At 39.5% G+C, this 22413-nt stretch overlaps 1 protein-coding gene across 1 annotated transcript in view; it reads right to left on the bottom strand.

The window, feature by feature from the left end:
• LOC116699672 (vasoactive intestinal polypeptide receptor 2-like) overlaps positions 1-16124 on the bottom strand; it is a 50769-nt gene extending 34645 nt beyond the window's left edge. The window contains 1 exon segment of the mRNA XM_032532382.1: positions 15851-16124. Coding sequence (XP_032388273.1) covers positions 15851-15901 — 51 coding nt within the window. The 5' untranslated portion in view covers positions 15902-16124.
• Positions 16125-22413: the final 6289 nt, after the last annotated feature.

The raw sequence follows: 22413 nt of genomic DNA, 5'->3' as shown, positions 1-22413 counted from the left end.
GTGATCCAGTCTCTTGGTCTTAGTGAGGACTGGAGTGATGTGATCCAGTCTCTTGGTCTTAGTGAGGACTGGAGTGATGTGATCCAGTCTCTTGGTCTTAGTGAGGACTGGAGTGATGTGATCCAGTCTCTTGGTCTTAGTGAGGACTGGAGTGATGTGATCCAGTCTCTCGGTCTTAGTGAGGACTGGAGTGATGTGATCCAGTCTCTCGGTCTTAGTGAGGACTGGAGTGATGTGATCCAGTCTCTTGGTCTTAGTGAGGACTGGAGTGATGTGATCCAGTCTCTTGGTCTTAGTGAGGACTGGAGTGATGTGATCCAGTCTCTTGTTCTTAGTGAGGACTCGAGCAGCAGCGTTCTGAATCAGCAGTAGCTGTCTGATTGATTTTTTAGGGAGACCTGTAAAGACACCGTTACAGTAGTCAAGTCTACTGAAGATGAAAGCATGGACCAGTTTTTCCAAATCCTGTTGACACATAAGTCCTTTAACCCTTGATATATTCTTAAGGTGATAGTAGGCTGACTTTGTAATTGTCTTAATGTGGCTGTTAAAATTCAGGTCAGAGTCCATGACTACACCAAGATTTCTGGCTTTGTCTGTTGTTTTTAACATTGTTGTTTGAAGCTGAGTGCAGACTTTTAATCGTTCCTCTTTTGCTCCAAAAACAACCACCTCAGTTTTTCCTTCATTTAATTTCAGAAAGTTCTGGCACATCCAGCCGTTAATTTGTTTGATGCACTTAGTCTGTTTTTGTATTGGACTATAGTCCCCTGGCGATAAGGTTATGTAAATTTGTGTGTCGTCCGCATAACTATGGTATCTTATTTTGTTGTCCTCCATAATCTGGGCCAGTGGGAGCATGTAGATGTTAAACAGAAGAGGCCCCAGAATATAGCCTTGGGGAACTCCGCACGTCATATTTGTATGCTCAGATGTATAATTACCTATTGACACAAAGTAATCCCTATTCTGTAAGTAGGATTCAAACCAGTTTAGTACTGAGCCAGAAAGTCCTACCCAGTTTTCCCAATCTGTCTAGTAATATGTCGTGGTCGACCGTGTCAAATGCAGCACTGAGATCAAGTAATACTAAGATTGAAATTTTGCCACTATCTGTGTTAAGGTGGATGTCATTAAAGACTTTGACGAGAGCCGTCTCAGTGCTGTGGTGCGGTCGGAAACCCGACTGAAAGGTATCAAAACTGTTGTTTAGTGACAGGAAATGGCTGAGTTGTAGAAAAACCGCTTTTTCAATGATTTTACTTAAAAACGGAGAGTTTAATATCGGCCTATAGTTGCTCATTAGTGATGTGTCTAGATTGTTCTTTTGTAAGAGTGGCTTGATTACTGCAGTTTTCAGGGCCTGTGGAAAGATACCTGAAAGAAGAGACAAGTTCACAATCTGTAGAAGATCAGAAGCCAAACAAGTTGAAATATTTTTGAAAACACCCATTGGTAGAATATCAAGGCAACAGGAGGAGGTTTTCAGATGTTGTATAATGTCCTCCAGGTTTTCATGGTTGATTATATGAAATTCTGGTTTCTGGTTATAGACCCCAGATCTGGATTATCTGGAGTAACCAGATCCTGATTTCTAGAAAAAGCCACTGCTGTGAGATTGTTGGGGGACAACTGTGCATCAAACTAATTTGAATTTATTGCAAAATTGAGCTAATTAAACCCCTCATGGTGAGGATCTAGAGAGACTGATCAACATGCCTTTGTTTCTGTCTGTTTCAGTGTTGACAGTGGTGTTAGTCATCCCTATCTGAACTGCAGCTACAGTCTGAAATTAAACTACTATATGCATTTATAAACTTGCGTTGTAAGGGATGACACATTACTGTGGCATTTAATATGTCATATTATGAAATAAATTCAGATTCCGTAGCTTGAGGAAATGAATCACTCTCTTCACTCTAGATGCCGCAGGAAACCGCCTCCAGTGTAAATGTGGTATCAGACATCAACATAGTGTTCACAGTCAGATTCGCTGTGTGTGTGTGTGTGTGTGTGTGTGTGTGTGTGTGTGTGTCATGAGTTCTTCTATCACAGTAATGTAGTAATGTAAGGGGCGACTTGGAGCAACATGAAGCTCCACTTTTACCAACAAGTTTAATAAATTCATTTGGTGAAGGTCTGACGTGGTAACTTAATTCAACCTGTATTGAAAGTAAGGATTTAACGATCCAGTCCAATCATGATTTGATTCACGCTTTAAAGTTCACCATACAATTGATTTTTAACAGAATGAGCTGCTGACAAAACTTAAATTTCAAATTCCTTATCTTATTCATTCATACACACACATATACATACATCTATCTATCTATCTCCTGTACATATTCAAATATTTGTTCTTTTATTTTATTCATATTATTACTTCATGTATATTGTATGTATGTATATTTTTCCTAGTATTTAATTTATATCCTGTGCTTTGTGACTGATTTGCTGCTGTAACACCAGAATTTCCCATTTTTCTTGGGATCCATAAACATCTATCTATCTATCTATCTATCTATCTATCTAATGAGTACTAACTGTAATATATCCCAAATAACACTTTAATACAAATTGTTTATTAGATTTTTAAAACAAATCCCACATAAAAATCTAAAATAGAAAAAAACAATCCCACAAAAATCTAAAATAGAAAACACTCTTAATTAAATGAACTAAGAAGACGACGTAGTGACGCCTGAAGCCAAACAAGTGAAATCAAAAGTGGATTACGCCCTAGGCCGTTTACTAAAATATTTGCGATTTCATTTCATCTCAACCGGCTGTAATCTTTACACATTTTAATTGATTTTTAACCAATTCACGATGCATCGTTACATCCCCCCTTGTAACAAAAACACATCTGGAACTTCAGCATCTGCTATCTGAGAAATCCTCCTATTCTTACTGAGGGATTTACACTGGGTCTGTTCCAGCTTCAGTGACTTGCTCAAGGGCTCTCAGCAAGGACACAAGCAGAGGAGGGGAGGACAGACTGCAGCTCCCTCAGCGGGTCCTTTAGGTACAAGTCCAGTATTCTGACCTTCATGCCACAGCTACCCAAAAGTCATGGAAATAAAAAGAGACTCGTAAGGATCCGCAGATATGACTGTTGACCTCCCCCCTTCACCATCTGCTTCAGGGTTTCACAGTCACTCAGTGAAGTCAGTCGTCATGGTGCATCAGAGCAGAGCACGCTCACTTAACTTCCCTTTACCGTGATAAACACTGAAGTACCACGACGTAGAAACCAATGTGGGGTTCTATAGCCGAATTCTGATATATTTGAACACTTCTAAAATAATTAGTGTATCAGATTCTTTTAACCAAAAACCACGTTCTTTTCCTATATTCAGTCCCTCCAGGATTTCGCAATGTCGCTAATTCACGTGAATTCAACCAATCCCCATAAATTTGGTGCAACTTGCAATTTTGACCAATCACTGCAACTTTTCTTCAACTTCAAATTTGACTAATAATTGAATTTTCCACAATTTGCCATTTTTCACAAAAGCTCACGCAAAATCTGGCTCTTTGGGTCTCAACAATCTCCAAAAAAGGCCACAAATCCTGGAGGGACTGTAGATTTAACCAAGTAGTTTTTGTGCCTAAACGTAACCAAACTGCGACCGTTTCACAACGTCAACGACTTGTTTAAAACGGAGATCGTTACGTTCTGTCCTCGACAGGATTAGAGGGTAGGAATGCATAACCTATTTCATATCATATGGTTTGGAGGACTTGTAGGAATTGGTTATTGGTTAAAGAGGTTTTGAGATTTTTGTTTAACCCTCGTGTTGTCTTCACTTTTGGGACCCTCTCGTGTCCCTCAGGTCAAATTGACTTGTGACTTATTTGGGGTTTTAAAAACAATTCTGAAATAAGATTTTACTTCATAATCGGTTAACAAATATTGTCTTTATCTCAATTTCTAACTATTGAGATAACATATGTTTAGGGAATGAATCAGTCTTTACTTTTGTTTTTTTAAATGGAAGTGGGGTTTGTTTTTTGTCATAAGGTTATAATTCATGTTAAAAATCCACTATGGAAACCACATAAGTGTCATATCCAGAATAATGTTCTGGAATGAGTCAGGAATACATGTTAATCACAGAAAATAAGGTAAGACCATTGATTTCAGGTAGAAAAAAAAAAAATGTAACTTGCACCATTTTTCTTCTTGTAAAACTTTGAAATGGGTCAATTTGACCCGAATACCACACGGGGTTAAACACGGAAACATTTTGCATAAATGTAATAGAGCTCCACTGTTAAAAACATCAATCTTTTGTTTGAGTAACGTTTGCTACGTTTTCTCACATAGCTCGTTCAGGAAATTTCTGTGTCATTTTTTTAGAAAACTGAAACAACATATTTGTGCACGGATTTTATGTTAGCAGTGAGCAAGAGTGGGCTTGAGATTTGGTGACAGACATCTACATTGTTGGTTTTGGTCTTTTCATCGGATCTATTGACAAAATAAACAAGAGCAGAAAACGAAGCGGGATAATAAGCAATCCCTATTAGATCCATTCACTGATGCCGTTATCCAGTGTGATTTACAGTGGAATAAATCTACTGTACATTTAGACCAGATTAAACAAACTGGAAGACACCGACACTAAAGAGAGCTGTTAATATTTTTAGTGCCTCTATTGTTTTCTGCCAGCAGCGTATGATGAAGGCGAGGGCTTTGTCTCATTGTGTTAATGTTCGGGCTAACGGCACAAGAGCAACGGTTGGTAAGAGACTGCACAAGGAATCACAGTGCTGTGCTTATTCATAATGAGTTCCGCCTCGCAGCTTTCTGTGGCCTAAATTCAAAGACCAAAAAAAAAAAATCAGCTTTCCCAAATATGAACAAACATGACCTCAGCTCTCATACACATTAAAGATATACGTAGCAAGGGCAACTTCAAAAGGTCCGTTGGTCAAATAGTGACTCTTGTGACAAAAAAAAAGAAGTAATTTTTCTCTCAAAAAATCTCCTGATGTGAAAGTCATAAGAGTGCAGCATTTTATGATTTATTCAGACTGACCTATGTGTGCCTGGTCAGACGTTAAAAAGCACCCATGAAAAAAATAAATAAATAGTTAAATCAATCTAAAACCACTAGTGTTAGTGTGTCATGTAATGTAGACATACTAAACATATCTACCGGTTGGCGGGAAGCCAAGACAATAACATCTCAGCTTGGTTTTACTACTAGATGGATGGGATGGATGGATGGATGGATGGATGGATGCTGAATTATAGATGTAACAGATACTGTAAGTGCACTCAGCAATGGTGGGTGGCATTTGCACCTTTTACGTCAGCTCAACGTCAAAACAGAAAGAAAGAACTTCAAAACACACACACTATGGGATGCACACCTAAACAGTGTGTAGCCCCCCCATTAAGGGGGTGGAGGGGTCAAACGGAAACAGGACTTACTGTACATCTAGGGCAGTGGTTCCCAAACTTTTTCAGCTCAAGGCCCAAAAGAGTAATTTGGTGTCTCCCCGGGACCCAAGTTTACGGAACAAAACCATGAATTTAAATGGATATGAAGTATATTTATTCCATTATAAAAAACAGAAAAGGTCTCTATTCTCCTTTCTGTGTCTCACCCCTTTCTCAACTCTTGTTCTCATCCCCCCCCCATCATCCCTTAGTGTCGACGACACCAACGTTTTTTTTAAATAATGCTGACTAGAATTTAATGAGATGTGTGTGTCTGGTTGAAGATATAAACCAGCTGATCTAGTCTAGGTTCGGTTTTTGAAAGTGTCATTCTGAGGTCATGCTGAGCATTTAGTCTGTTCTCTGCCAATTGGCGACCCAATAAAAACGGGTCTGCGACCCATTTTGGGTCCCGACCCTAAGTTCGGGAAACATTGATGTAGGTCCCCCCCTGTGGTTGTGTCCCATTTGAAAAACAGCGGTTTGTATTTTATTTTATGGAAGCGGAAATGTCATTTTCTGCCTCACATGCATAGCCCAAAGTGAATTGGTGCCTACTTTTCACCTAAAACCATGAGGTTTTTCTAAACTTGAGTAGTTTTTGTACCTAAACGTCACCAAACTGCATCCGTTTGCTTCTCTGGTTTAGATATAAAGACGGTAAATGCTCCTGTTGGTCGTATTAGAGCAGGACTCGCTTCACTAAGGGCCACACTGGAAAACGAGAATCAAGATTAAGGGCCAACATGTATAGTTCATTGACATGCTTTTAACCCTCATGTTGTCCTCGGGTCAAATTTGACCAGTTTTAGTTTTTTTTTTAAATCACAAAAAAAATGGGCCTTCAAAATAAGTGCTGAAAATGTCAACATTAGAAATATCAAATAACTGGAAAAAAAGCACCCACAACATTGAAAAACTGACAAAAATGTTGGAAAAAGTGATAGTGTTGAAAAAACCTTTTTCTTATCATGGTTGATGGGAAGACAACGTAAGGATAAAAAAAAAAAAAAAAAAAATTAAAAGTCAAATATTTTTGACTGTATGCGTCTCATATAGCTTTCTCACTTACAGTTTGGTCGACATAGCGCCCTAAAAAGTCAACAAAAAAGTTCCTTCCTTCCTTAGCCATCAGAATTTAGCAAATCAAGCCAAACAATGAATATGTATTTTACAACAACCTGTTTCACAGCCTGAATATAAAAACCCTCTGGTTCGGGGGGGAATATCTGAGACTCAAAGCCAACAAATCTGCAAAATTCAAGTGTTGCCTAATTACAGTTTGTTAACAGTTTCCCTATTTTTGGGTTCAGCACACATCTAGTCGGCCCAAAATGTATTGTCAACCTCAATTGAAATGCGTGGCCGGATCAAAACTTGCAAGGGGCCAGATTTGGCCCGCGGGCCTAGAGTTTGACACGTGTTTTAGAGGGTAGGACTATACCAGCCATTTCTCATTTGGTTTGGAGGACTTGTGTTAACCTCATTTAGGTTGCCAGGCATCAACACAACCAAGCTGCATGAACCCTTTCACTGGCTTTAAATGATAAATCAATACCTTTCCATATGAGAGAGAAGGCAGCTGTGTGTTTTGTCCCCCTTCTATGTGGCCCCACATTGAGTCTCTCATGTCTCATCCAATTAAAATAAAAGACTAACAAGCACCACAATTATCACCTTGCAGCTCACGGCTTCAGGCTGTCTTTGAACTGCACCTCCTTTGTATGTCGCTTTGCACAAAATGTAAATGTGGCCGGTGCGTTTTACAGCCTCTTATACATTTATGGTTCAAACTGTTGTTGCCACTTTAAACCACTGTTTTCAATTCATATCAATTACTGTCCAGTCTCCTGCACAAAGTGTGATATGTTGTTGCAAGAAAAGAGGAATGAGTGTATGAATGAGTCGTGTTTGAGCAGGCAATCGTTTCGCATATGTGAAAGCAGATGAAACTTTGAGAGATGATTCGCTCATACCTGTGGAAACAATCGAGGGAAAAAAAAAAAAAAAAAAAAAAAGGTGTTACTTAAATCTTATGTCTATTTGAGAAATCCAGGCTTGAGCAGTAGTCCCTTTTGCTTTCTTGTTAGAAAAGGTGTGTATGTTCAGTTTATTTGGCACTGATGCACTTGTTGAAAGGCATCATTAAGATTTAAAAAAGGTAGTTTTTGTTATGCCTGGACATAACGAATACGGCATAACGGTGTGGGTGCGGTGGAGGTTTTGAAGATGCCGTTGCTTCCTATTGATCCCTCTGGAGGTGAAAATAACTGCTCTCTGCGGCTTTCTTTATGTGTTAATACAGCAGGAGATGCAAAAACAACAGATCCTTTAGTTTGGACAAAAAGCATTCAACCCAATGACAAACATCTAAAAAAAAACAACAAAAAAAACAAGGGATTTGGTGGCTCACTCAGGGCTCTATTTTAAGGATCTGAGCTTGAGGGTTTTACTTAGTGTCTTAATTAATTTATAGGTGTGTTTTGGGCGTAACATGCAATTAACCAGTCTGAGTGTCATCTCCCGTTCCGTTTCACAGCCAGGGAAGTTTGTACCCGGGCACATTGCTATTATGACGGCTGATATTTTTTTAGGAGACAAAACTGATCTGCTCATGTGTGAAGTAAAAGCGCGCACGCAGATCCTATCTGGCACGAGCACCCTGCCACCAAAAGTCCCCGAGGTGAAGCAGGCGTTAAAATAATTAAATGCAGCGTTATTGACTTTAGACCAGGTTATTGTCGGTCAATGGCTCGATCAATTTCCGCTGCCTTAAGATAGCAATACGTCAAGAATTCACCTGAACACACCTCCCTGTAAGACCAGCACGCCCATGGGCGCACTAATAGGAGCAGGTGCATTTGCTATTTAAACAACATGGCGCTGGACGGGAAATTGACAACTGCGTTGGGCTTTGCGCTGCGCCGGGTGCAAGACAGGGTCATCAGTCTCTTTTTGGTCTTTCACCTGAAGTAGTTGGTCCGGGCCAGAAATCATCAACGTTTAGTTTAAATGCTGAGCAATAGGATACAGCACATCTTTGTAGTGTTCATGATGTTTCCACATTACAACTCAAAGATCACAAACGCATCCAAGTCTGAATAACAACTTCCCAACTCCTGAAATGGGACCTTCAGAAGAGCAGGTGGCTGCACCATGTGCCTTGACGGAGGTAGGCTCTCTCAGTGTGCCATCTTAGTTTTAATGTGGATTTGGAAACAGTTAAAATAAAAAAGAAATTAAAACTCTTGACAGACTTTCTGATTAAGAGTTGTGTTTGGGAAATGAGCTTTCATTGTGTTGTGAAGACCGGTTCTTTACAGCCTGTTTTTCTTATCTTTTAGTTTGCGGATCAGGCCTGGACTTCCAGCTTTAGGAGCAGTCCATATAATATAATAATAATGATAAGTAGTATCTAGGGCGAAAACCTTGTCACAAGCATGTGGGTTATAGTCTATTTTCTATCTGAGAAGGTGAGATTAAACGGCAACAGCGTCAGCGCTGTAATGAGGGTGATCGGTCCGGTTGTTAACGTCTCCAGCCGGTGTTGAACAGAGGTTAAATGGTGAAGAGAGAGGTCAAAGGCTTCATGTTAGAGCAGCAGAAGGCTGGGGACAACCTGCTGCGTCTGTCTCTGTGGGTTGTCTTGGTCCTATATATAAAAAGTTGGACGCTCTGCCAAACATTACCTTTGCTTCCCACAGAGGACATTCATTATTTACACAGCCAGTTAAGTTTGTCTTTTCGCTGGTAGTCTGACCAAAGCAACAATATAAAAGTGAGAGAGAAGCATTTTAAAAGCTCTCAAATAGCATACTTATAAATATGTATTTTTTTTTATAGCGTTGTTCAATCAATCCACAGAATCCAGTCTGAAAACAAATCTTTAACATTTCAGGCTGTTCTCACCAATCGTACATATAGCTACAAAAAGTAATGCATAGTAATTTATACTGGGGCTGCTCGATATGAGAAAAATAGTCACGATGTGCAACATGACATCATGACTTTGCCTAAACACATTCGAGGACTTTCTTAAGCCAAGTGGCGTGTTATCTGTACGCATTTTCAGCTATTCAGCGGACGTCAACATACACGCCACTTGGCATGGTATCGCCGTGGCGTGTTATCGCAAGAAGAAAGCGACGGAGTTTAGGAAACGTGACACAATCCGGCCTGCTGGGTGAAAGTCCTGCGTTTTACTCATAAAAGCGAGTATACGTCTTAATAACACGCCGATAATGGCATGTCATACATACAACACTTCATGAGATCAGTCTGCGATTCCAGGAAAATGTTCACAATATGGAGGAAAATATTCAAATTGAATATCGCGATGACAATATTACTTGCGATACATGAACAGATATAAAGTGTTAGTTGGGCTGCCTCAACTGTCGCCCAGGAAACGGGTGTTCCTGTCACATAAAGACTACTTAACCCTCATGTTGTCCTCATGTTGTCCTCATGTTGTCCTGGGGTCAAATTGACCCGTTTTCCTATATCAATGTTCTTAATAACTACCCAAAATAACATGATTGATTCAACACAACGCTCTTTGCCAAGTACAAATCTCTACTTTCATTAATTCTGGGGCGTCTTATTCAATTTTATAGCATTTGAAAATCAAAGTGAAGTGTTTTTGAAATAGTATTGAGTAAAAGTTGACATATTCCAGTCTGTGATTATCATCAACATCCATTCCTTTAATTTTAGTCTCAATAATTCCTAATTTCTGCTTTTTTAACTCAAACATTAGGTATAATTTCCTCAAAATTAGGTTTATTGATAATAAAATCGAAAAATAACTAAAGTTAATAAGTAAAAAAAAAAAAAAGTTGAAAAAAAGCATCAAAAAAAAAAAGCATCAAAAGTTTTGAAAAAAAAAAAAAAAAAAAAAGGGACAAAAGCGTAAGAAAAAGTTAAAAACATCGATAAAAAGCATCAACAAAAGTCTTTATTTCTTTTTTTGGGAAGACAACACAAGGGTTAAACAAAGCGGTGTTTCAACCCAAGCATTGTTCTCATCTTTTACTCTGTGTGATGCTAAACTTAATCAAGTGACCGGTTGATGGTCGCCGTAATTTTGTAGTATACACGAATTGCTGGGCATACGTTTTCATACAACATCACACAAACCCGTTTATGATAATGCGTTTAATGTGGACTACTTGGACTATTTGACCATTTGGTTGGAATTGTGGTTCATATCTTGTCGTCTTTTAGTTCAGGTCCACTTTCTGTCCACACATTTCAGGTTGTAAATGTGTTATATTTGACGATATTGCTGAACTCTCTTGCGTTTATTATTTGCAGCTCTAATGATTTTTCCATGTTGCATCATCACAAAACATTTCACACAAGCATTTCTTTCACATTTCATTGCTTTTAGTGGATCTCTGCAGTGATTCAACGCTTCAAAAATAATTTCTTTTCTTCTCTTTTGAACAACAAACACATTTTTAGCTAACAACAGTTCTCTACAGCTGAAACCAGGCATCCAGCACCATTTCTTCTGCCAAGTTATTTGATTAAAAACATACACAGGTGACCTAGAGTTGAAAGTTGGCAGTGTAAACTTCAACATGAGCCCTAGTCTGCGTCTACTGGGAACTCATTTCGAGTAACCCAGTTTGGGTTTAAACCCACTGTGCCGAGTTTGATCTCCTGCAGCCCACGTTCAGACAAATGAGCCCGATACACCACAGTGGTCAAGAGCCTGTTCACACCTGAGTCCCTGCTGTCCTCCGGCTGCAGAAAACTCACAAACTGGGACATAAACTGGGACAAATTAATGAACACGGCCAGTCCCGAAGCAAATAATGACCCAACCTCTTCAAATATGACATGTGTAATGGCCAATTATGTGCGTAGTGTGCGGTAGGTCTGTGTGAATGGTTGTCTGTTAGGTCACCGGCGCACCTGTGTGTGGGTGCTAATTGGAGGTAATAAAGGGAATCACAGGTGAGCTGGAAGGGGAATCTGGATCTGGGAAGCCACACAGTTTTTCAACCTCAGCTGTGTGAGAGTAATGTTTTTAGATCTTGTCGTTCTCAGCTTTTAATCACTCGAGTCGGTTATTTTGTATGTGCTTTTATCTTAAAATGTGTACAATAAAGGATTAACCGTACGACGACGGCGGACCTCATTATTTGCACCAGCAAGAGTTGGAAAGGGCTTCAGATTTCACCCAGTGGCATTATTTGTAGACAGATTGCCTCTACAACATGTGTAACTTATATATCTGCAAGTCAATGACCACCCACCCCCACCCCCCCCCCACCACCACACCCACACACGATCTTGATTCTAGTCCCTTAAAATCACATGAATCAGTTGTAAAATTTACTTTAACCCTTGTGTTGTCTTCCCGTCAACCACGAAAAAAAAGTGGTTTTTGTCAACACTATTATCGTTTTTTTCTGACATTTTGTGTCACTTTTTCAATGTTGTGGGTGCTTTTTTAAAAAAAAATGTTTTTTCCCAAATGTATTTAATAATTTTAATCTTGACATTTACAGCTTATTTCCAAGGCCCATTTTTTCTTCATGACAAAAATGAAAATGGGTCAAATTTGACCCGAGGACAACATGGTTAATTTAGGACTACAACTAATAATATTTCATGAAGTGTTAATATATTTCTTGTTTAATCATCTAACAACAAAGCAGCCCATAAAATGCAACCAAAAAGCGAGAAAAAAAAAAAAAAATGATATTCAAATTTCAATTCAATAATATAAAACTGAGAAAAAGCGCAAGTCCTCACTTTTCAAAAGCTGGTTTTTTTAAGCTTCAATATCAATATTGTTGTCAATAGATTTTCTGTCAATCATCAACAGTTTCTTCTATCCCTCTGTAAAAGGGAATGTTTCAGTATGAAGGGTTGGATAAAATCTTCTTTTGTGGTTTATATAATTTTATAGTATGCTACAGGGGTAGAAAAAAATATATATTTAACTTAAAAGTTTTATTTGCAAAACAAAGGCTGACCTGAATACATCATAACAAAAAAAAAAAAAAAAAAAAAAAAAAAAAAAGATATAAACACACCACAGCATAAAGTAGAGCATCGATCGCGAGCTCCAGCAAAGGTGCCACGACAAGGGTGTTCTCCGCTGCTGGAGACGTGACGTTACATAACAGCACCACACGTTGTCACGCCGACACAACCACAATCTCCCAGGGGGTTAAAAAGAAAAAAGGGGAGTACAGCACATCGGCTGTTGCAGCTTCCAAACCGTGTCAAACGGTGTCTTCAGAGTCCAAATTACCAACATTTGTTCCTAGAAAAGAGACTTTGGATGGAGGAGGTTTGTTTACGTATCAAACACGTACTGTACACCAAGCTCCTTTAACTCCATTGGGAAGTTTTTTTTTTTCCTTTTTTTTTTTTTAAACCTTTATTTAACCAGGAAAATCCCATTGAGATTACTAATCTCTTTTTCAAGGGAGTCCTGGCCAAGACAGCGGCACAGATCACAACAACAATTCCGTACATTACAGACAATTTCATAACAATTTCCTAAAAACTATTTAACACATTTACAGACCATAGATTTCATTTCCGAACCTTTGAGCAAGAGCTTAAACTGGCCAATTGCAACCACTTCCTTCAATTTCCAGAACTTTTGTAAATTGTTCCATGTTGTGGGGGGGGCAGAATAGTGAAACGCCACCTTACCAACTTCTGTGCGGACACTCGGTACAGACAGTAGCAGGAAGTCTTGTGAGCGTAAAGAATACAGTCTACCCGCTTTTGGTTGAATATATTCACACAGATATGAGGGGAGCAGACGCAGAATACCCTTATAAATCAACATATACCAATGATTGAGTCTACGATTCTCCAACGCTGGCCAGCCCACACGTTATTGTGAGAATAAAAAAAAAACAAGTCCTCCAAACCAAATGAGGACATCAGTTGTTTATTCCTTCTGCGTTCATACGACCCTCAGGGAGCGGTTCATTAAGGAGCACCCGAGCAGTGGAAAGTTCATTTAATTTCAAACCTTTATTTAAAACTCGGGGCCCATTCGGGGAGACCCTCATTTTCAATAGGGTCAAGGGCACAGCATGCATTTCAGCAAAATACATCAGAAATCAGCTTTATTATTAGGTATGAGGACACATACGAGGACTTCTTCTTTGGAGCATAGTTGCTCACACTGTGCTTACACACACAAAACAACCAAAACCAAAATATATATGCACAATATATACATACTCTAAACAGAAACAATATAGAGGCATGAGTGCAATGAAGAGTTCAATAAAGTTATTTAAATGTGGAGCATAGTGCAAAGGATACTGGGATAAATAGTATTAAAAAGGTATTATATTACAATATGAACAGTTCTGGAATAGGGAGTGAGAATGATGAATAAATAGATAAGTGAGATATGAGGATGAAAATGATGAATTCTACTAAATAAGTGGAATAATAAGTGGAACCAGTTACCAGGTGCTGTAAAGGCGTTTACAAGAATAATGACATTTAAATTACAACAGAAACAACAAAAAGCAATCAGGTTCAACAGAAACAATAAAAAAAAAAAAAAAAACATCTGAACCGGAGAACGTTACGTCGAGGTTTTAAACGCATCGTTCACCTCGTCAAACGGTCGCAGTGTTGTTACGTTTTAGTTATTTGTAAGTTCTCACTAAAATAAGGATAATGTTGTTGTTTTTTCCAGAACAGGATACAAATACAAACTTAAGATATGAAACTTAAAGTCCTTTGAACAAAAACACAATTACAAAGAAATAAAAAAATAAAATAAGTGTGTTGCCAACAGGGACGTTGTAGAGCGCCCTCTGGTGGACAGACTATTCTATAATAGCATTTATTTGTCATAAATGCTTCTGATGAATGAAAATTTAAGCCATTTTTTAAGCAAACATGCTTAAATATTCACTGTTTGCAGCTTCTGAAATGTGAGCATTTGGTTGGATTTATAAGACAGTAAATTGAACATCTTTGGACTAAAATTGCAGATGTTGATTATTTTCATTAGTGATTTATTGTTTAATCCATTAAAATGTCAGACAGCAGTTTACAATTTTGCCTTAAGAACTATTGAAAAGAATCCAACGTGAGACTGAAGGAAAAACAGGAAATATTCAAAAGGAACACAAAATTATGAGCACTGTCTTCCGCTATATTTCCAAATACGTTATTGGGGAAAGTGGGATAAGAGTTCCCGCTTTCCTGATAATTCATAGACCAATTAAGCCGTAAATCAAAAGAAGATAATGAGCAGATTAAATGATAATGAAAATAATTAGCAGCCCTATCATCAGAATCAAGGGGCTAAATCTCAATACTGTCCAGATTCGTATTGCACTGTAAGAATATTTGCACTGCAGACAAACAGAAAACCATAAAAGTAGGCCACCTTTAAAAATAAAATAAAAATAAAATCTCTTTTATGGCATTTTCACAAAGCTTAAAAAGCCTCTCTGGTAGACTATAATGTAGTCCAGATTTGACAAGTCTAGGTATAGTGGTTTAGGATCTGGTCCAATGTTGTCTTTATGTGGAAAAAAAAAAAAAATCCATGAAATCTCCATTTATTGTAAAATATAAAGCTTTCACAAATCTCAAGGTGTGTTTCAGACAGAATTTTCAGCTGCTTTACCTGAAATGTCACGCTTTCACATCAGTAATTCCGAAGCTAACTTAAATCATATGGACACACAAGTCCATACAGTTATAGAAAAATATGCACATAGCCTATAGTTAATTTGAATATAATAAGCAACGTAAAAAGGGGACATTTCGCCATTTAAGACTTCGCATAACATAGTCGAAAACGTGTGTCTTTACTAATCGGTGGGCTAATTAAAAGGATGGCATACCAGGTGTGTGGTTTAGCCTACAGCGAAATATATTTATATATTTGCGTTAACGCTAGGAAACCCCATTAATAACACTGTTACCTTCTGGCAGACGTTACAGGAGCCTGAAAGCCACAACATCCAGACTTAAAAACTGTTTTTATCCCCAGGCCATCAGGCTGTTGAATGACTCAGTCTACTGACAACTTCTACTCGCAATCTAATCACTGTTTGCACTACACTGTGAATGTTTGCATTTGTTCAATGCATATGCTTTTTTTTTTTTAAATAATGCTTTTAATGTCTTGCTGCCGCATGCAATTTTAAACTTGAATCTTTGAAATATAATGTGTGTATAGTGTGTACATTTTTATATTGTGGGAAACGTTGCAACTTAAGAATTCCATTGCACGGTGTAAAATCTGTGCACGTGACAAACACATATCTTGAATCTTGGATCTTGAATCTTAACAGGCTTTCCACCATCACGTTGTTCTTCAGACTCACAACGTTGTTGTTGTTGTTGTGTAGTTAAGCACGTGTAGTGAAAGGGACTCACCGTGAGCGGACAGGTCGAGAAACACAAGGTGAAGAAGAGAAAACTTCTCATCGTTCCTCCTCAGGTAGAGCCCCGGGTCACAGGTCCTTTCACACGGGAAACCCAGCTAAGAAATACAAACCGGGGTCCGGACTTCATGTAAACTCCACTTTGGGCTCTTTCGTCCCGCTAGGGGGGTCTGGATGTTCTTTCAATTCCATGGAAGAGGAGGAAAACCCCGAGAAGAAGCCGGAGCCGGTCTGTGTCCTCCGCTGGGCTGGATGAATGTGCAGAGAGACATCAGCTGCGCGCGGCTGCTTTCAACCCCTCAAATAACAGAGCATGGAGACTTCCGGTGCTGGATTTCAAAATAAAACTTGCATTGAGGATTACTGTATTATGGGCGAGGCAACGTAAAACAGCGTTATTCATTTCTGCAACAAGGCAATTCAAAGTGCTTTTCAGAAAAACTTAAACCAGATATAAACAATTCGTTAAAGAAAATATGAAAGAGCTTAAATTAGAAAAAGAAAGCTAAGACGTGCAAGAAAGTTGCATTACACTGAACATTTACTTTGAAGGCAGCATCAAAAAGAAAAGATAGGTTAAATGCTGTATATGAAGTAGCCTAATCTAACACATTATACATTCAATATTCATTCCTTTGCACTATTATTTTTTGTTTAAAATTTGCAGAAACACTTGTATGACTTGTATGTTGTTGGTTATTAATGCTTTTGATACACTAGGCCTGGATATGTGAATATGCCGATTCCTCACATGTACTTCATAGTAGTCATTTTACCTATCTTCCCCCTGCTATGTTGTTGTTTTTAGCTGTGTTTCTATGTATAACTTCCTATAAGTTGTTCTTGGACCCTGCATTTGGATTGACTTACGGTCTCTTTTTTTAGATAGATGGATTTTGTTTTGTTTTTAAAATAATTTTACATAATTGCCTGTCCCTCTTATCCTCACAATGCTCTCTGTGTGTTGCCGCGCAAAATCCCTTCTCTAAAGGAAACAACAAATTTCGAGCTAGCAAGCTACACACAGAAAATGGAAACTTTTGAAGAAAATTTGGTTTGACCAACAAGGCAAGCTGCTTGGTTCTTTTGAGAGAATGATTGTAAAGATTTACAAAAAAAACCCATTTACATTATTTCCTCTCTAACTGGGACGTTTTGGGACTGATTGGTGGGGTTGCTGTGGACGTACACACGGCGATGCACTGGCAATAGCAAACGGCGTTTAACCATGTATCCGGCTTATTAATTTAGCCCAAGTTAATGTTTCGTGTCAACAGTTAACTTCCTTCACTTGAACAACTTCAATGTATGTGGCGTTTTCCTTTGCGGGGGGGGCAAATGTTTCACCAAAACAAGCTCCTTCCCGAGAATATTTTGCATCCAGAGTTCAGCGCCACCCAAGAAGACTGTGATTCAGGGGTCTTCAACGTTTTCCAGGCCAAGGACCCCCAAACTGATGGCGAGATGGAGCGTGGACCCCCTAATTATATATATTGTATAACATTGTGTTATATCAAACTGGTCCTATAGTGCCATGTGAGCATTGATGACTGAAAGACATCTTCTGCCTCCATTTATCTGTTTACTACAGTGTGTTGAATTCATGTTAATGTGTATTTAAAGACATTTCAATTAGTGGGAAAAATTGCAGGGGGGGGGGGGGGGGAATATAAAAAAAAGTCTAATCAACCAAAACTTTCGCGACCCCCATGCAGTACCTCCGCGGACCCCCTAGGGGTCGCGGACCCCCTGTTGAAGACCCCTGCTGTGATTGGTTTACAGAAATGCAAACGTATGATTAGATTAGATTAGATTACATTCAACTTTATCGTCATTACGCAGGTACAGGTAAAAGGCAACAAAATGCAATTTAGGTCTAACCAGAAGTGCAATAGCAGTAAGTGAAGGACGTGGATATGTACTGAATAAATATAGAAATGAATATGTGGACATAGAACTGGGAATGCAAGACTACCGTCAATATATTTTTACTGTTGAAAGAGGAGAGATTATAGAAAAATGATTGGTAATGTCAACAATTCTTTCACCATGCAAACATTTTAAAGTTATCTTTTTGACTGACTCGACTGCTTAGAAGATTGCTTTTGGAGAAATCTCACACCAGAATAACCGAGGCTCACCGAGAGGAAAACCACAGCACATGTCTGGGCAGTTAACAAAGAAGCAGACACGTGCCTGCAATTCAAACCACACAAATGTATCAACACAGCCTCTTTCAATGTGTACCGTTGCATTGGTCTGCATCTCCCATTAGCCTTCCACTGTGCGACAATTCAATTATTTACCTTTGTCCAAATCTACTGCTCCACAGGGCTGCCGTCGGTGGAGTGGACCACATAACAGTACAGTGCCTAGTAGTTGTTTTTCTTGTTGGTGCAGACAATGTCGCAGTAAATTGTGTGCTTTAGTGTCACAATGGGGGGTGAGGACCGGTCACATTTCTCAAAGTTGTATTGCGTAACTGTTGATGTTGGTTGTCACTTCATCAGAGATCTCCAAAGAAAGCATCTGTCCTCTCATTGTACGTGTCCACATTGGCATTTTTTGACGGCAGGGATCGTCCCGCTTCTCGCAACCAGCAGTTATCAATTTCCCTTCACTGGCAACTAAGGAAAACAGACTTAAAACCTGCTGGACTGTCTGCTCCGAGATCTCAAAACAGACCGTAACGATGGCTCGTTTGGAAACTTTCTCTTATTTCAACAGAACAGAGCTGAAAACAGCGAGCCTTTACGATTTTCTACTCCAGTTTGACATGCAGAAAGTGTGAAATGCATTTGGGGTTATCAGCAGATATTTCACTTCAGACCCCGAGATGAAACATCTTGATTTAGAGATGAACAGCCAAACTGAACTACAAAAACACAACTGTCTTTATAATAAATGCACACACTCTCACATGTGCGCACGGTTTCTGTCTTGGTTACGGTGAAAACATGATAGCAGAGCGAGGATTAAAGTGGCACATATTTACACAAAGCCGGAGACCATCAGCGGCCCTGCAGTGGGCGAAAGTATCAACACCACATTAAAACGGGCGGACGGAAAACGTAAAGCAGCCGCGCTCCGTCTAAGTGCTTCGCATGCTTTATGCCCTGTGTATAAACCAGGATTTAAACAATGTGGTGGTTTTAAAAACACTCTCACTTAGAGTGCACCCATCCTGATCCAGATGAGGGAAAGAAAGCATCACCTAGTCTTTTAAGTCTTTTTTTTGTTTTTGTTCTAGGACTTCTTTTTGATTTCAGGAAAACGTTAAATTATTTTATAATTCTATCTTTTTTTTGCAGGTAGAACACCTGGGACAAAGCTGTGGTGAGAGAAATTCAGTTTCAATTCAATTTTATTTATAGTATCAATTCATGAACAAGAGTTATCTCGAGACACTTTACAGATAGAGCGGGTCTAGACCACACTCCAGAATTTACAAGGACCCAACAGTTCTAGTAGTTTCCTCCAGAGCAAGCAACAAAACCTCCTTTTAGGCAGAAACCTGGGACAGACCCAGACCCAGACCCAGACCCAGGCTCTTGGTAGGCGGTGTCTGACGACCGGTTGGGGTTAAAATGAAGAGTGGCAATGACAGTCCCAAAAAATAGCAGTTTGTAGTATTTCTTTGGCGTGAAACAGTAGAGAATGACTGACGCCGAGGTTCCACACAGCAAATTTTGGTCATTGAAATTTTGCCTTGCGGGCGTGGTCTAGCTGTTGGCTAGCTGAATAATTTTGAGTGTTTAAACTAACTGCCACTCCCTGATGTGAGTCGAGTGCAGATTTGAGTCGTGCATGCTCAGATTTAAACGGTTAATATCAATTCTACCAGTCGTCCTACAGGCTGTCGGCTGTTTATCAACCTGACTTCTGCATAACACAACTGATGGTCCCAACCCCATTAATAAGGCAAGAAATTACACTAATTAACCCTGACAAGGCCCACCTGGGGGGGGCAAACCATTTCAGGTGACTACCTCATGAAGCTCATTGAGAGAACACCGAGGGTTTGCAGCGCCACCAAAAAAGCAAAGGGTGGCTACTTTGAGTTATTTCACACTTTTTTGTTAAGTACATAATTCCACATGTGTTCATTCATAGTTTTGATGCCTTCAGTGAGAATCTACAATGTAAATAGTCGTGAAAATTACGGAAACGCATTGAATGAGAAGGTGTAACCAAACTTTTTGGCCTGTACTACATCTTGTCAACCTGCTTTTTTCTATATTAAGTAACCAATTTCCTAGACTATATCCACGACGGTCCACTTCCGGGTTTCCTCAGGTGCCGCTTGGGGAATTCCGCTCTTTTCAGCCGGTGGATTTCTGAGGACTATAGTGACCTGGTCCTCAGATCTCTGCAGGGTAGATCCAAAGAGCTAGCTAGACTATCTGTCCAAGCTGAGGACTATGGTTACCTGGTCCTCAGGTCCCTGCAGGGTAGATCCAAACAGCTAGCTAGACTATCTGTCCAAGCTGAGGACTATGGTTACCTGGTCCTCAGGTCCCTGCAGGGTAGATCCAGACAGCTAGCTAGACTATCTGTCCAATCTGAGGACTATGGTTACCTGGTCCTCAGGTCTCTGCAGGGTAGATCCAGACAGCTAGCTAGACTATCTGTCCAATCTGAGGACTATGGTGACCTGGTCCTCAGGTCTCTGCAGGGTAGATCCAGACAGCTAGCTAGACTATCTGTCCAAGCTGAGTTTTCTGTTGCACGACTAAAACTTCCTTTGAACGTACACATGTTCCACCAAAACAAGTTCCTTCCCGAGACTATTTTGCACTTTTTTTTTTGACGTTTTTGCTTTCATAAATTTTCTCTCTCCAAATGCTATAAATGAATGAATTAAAACCCCAAAATTCAATAAAAGTAGTGAACTAATGATTTATTTTGCTTGTGAAGAGCGTTGTACGGAACTGTCCATGTTTTATTTTGGACAATTTTGTTGAAAGAAACCCACGTTTCTGACATAGCAACTTCTTAAAAAAATGGGTCAAATTTGACCCGAGGACAACAGGATGGTTAAATAAATAAATAACCAGGAACTATCTGAGGCACTGTTGTGCACTGATTCACACACAGGGATATTTCTAACCCCAGCAGAATAATCAAGCCCAGCACGGTGTACATTATCTGAGTGTGTGGGTTGACCCGGATTTGAATGTGTAATCTGGTTTTGAAAGCACATCATTTTCTCATTATTAACAGTGGCCCAGAAGGTTATCTGCAAACAGACAGCGCTGTTCCATCTCGACGCAGTGGCACGTAGATGTGAAGAGGAGGCTGAAAACAGCTGAAATGTACGCACAACTGTCATTTACAACAACAAATCAACATTCACACGCTTGTTTCATGTTTGCAGATGTTGTAGATTGCAGATGTTTGCCAAGCACTTTTTTTTACACGTACTTGATTCTTACTGGATGTAATATGTATGGTGTGACTCTTTGCTCTTGACCCCTGTGAAACCATCACTGTCTGCTTTCTGTGCGTGAACAGCAAAAATGGAAAGTAATCATTTTCTGAATTAATCTACTATACCCCATCCTGGACTATACTGTATAGCTGCCCATTGCACACACTGCAAACAACAATTTTGCATATATTTGTCTCTGTTTCAGTATTTATTGTTTATTCTTATTAATGTTTAATATGTTTGCCTGTATATATAGGCACCCAATCCCCCTGGCAAATTCCATATAGTTTGCAAAGTACTCTTCTCCCACCCTGATATCATGAAGCACATCGTTCTTCCTCATCTTCATCACCGTCCCACTCTCTGTCGTTACTCTGCGCAGTTTCAGAGAGGGGAGAAAACAAAATGGGCGTCATTTGTCCTACGAGATCAGTCTTTGTCATATTTTAAGTTTGGTAAGAAACGGGCTGTTCTTGATGTCTTGGTAATTTGTTTTCTTTTGATGCTCTTGACCCTACAAAAAAAATGGGCTCGCTGTGCAAATCCTCTTGCAAATCTTGCCGTGCCAGTATAATCTACTTAAAGATGCTGTAGGTACGACTTACAAAACTAACTTTCTGTCCCATATGTTGAACCTGACCCTGTGTTCCAGTAGAACTGCATGAAGCAGGTGATTCAGACAAAATGTATGGCTCCTCTGGCACCATCTACAGCCTGTAGTGTGATTTGCAAAAATTCCCTGCTCCTTGTTCAGATGCACCAATACGGGCCGGGGGGGGGTCTAACTGCATGCCAATCACTTCTCATGCACACGCATACATTGTCCTATTCCACAAAATGGTAGGAACAGTGGGATGTCGGAGAGGAAGGTATGTATTTTTCCTAACAAAGGGACGTCGGACTAGTTGGGCTGTGGGACCAAAAGGACTTTTTTCGGCTCATAGAGGGGTCGGAACAATGGAGCTTCATAGAAATGACATGACACAACATTGGCAGGCAAATGACTCTAATTCACATTAAACTGAACCCAAGAAATTAGTCACGGTGCTCCGTCAGGTCTACGCTAGTTGGTGGTTCAGTTACCCCAGAATAGCACGTAAACATAGAGGATTAATCTGCCTCGA

The sequence above is a fragment of the Etheostoma spectabile genome, chromosome 12, assembly GCF_008692095.1.
Source record: "Etheostoma spectabile isolate EspeVRDwgs_2016 chromosome 12, UIUC_Espe_1.0, whole genome shotgun sequence".
NCBI lineage: Eukaryota > Metazoa > Chordata > Actinopteri > Perciformes > Percidae > Etheostoma > Etheostoma spectabile.
The sequence above is the reverse complement of the archived record's forward strand: the minus strand, read 5'-3'. Positions and strand labels throughout refer to the sequence as shown.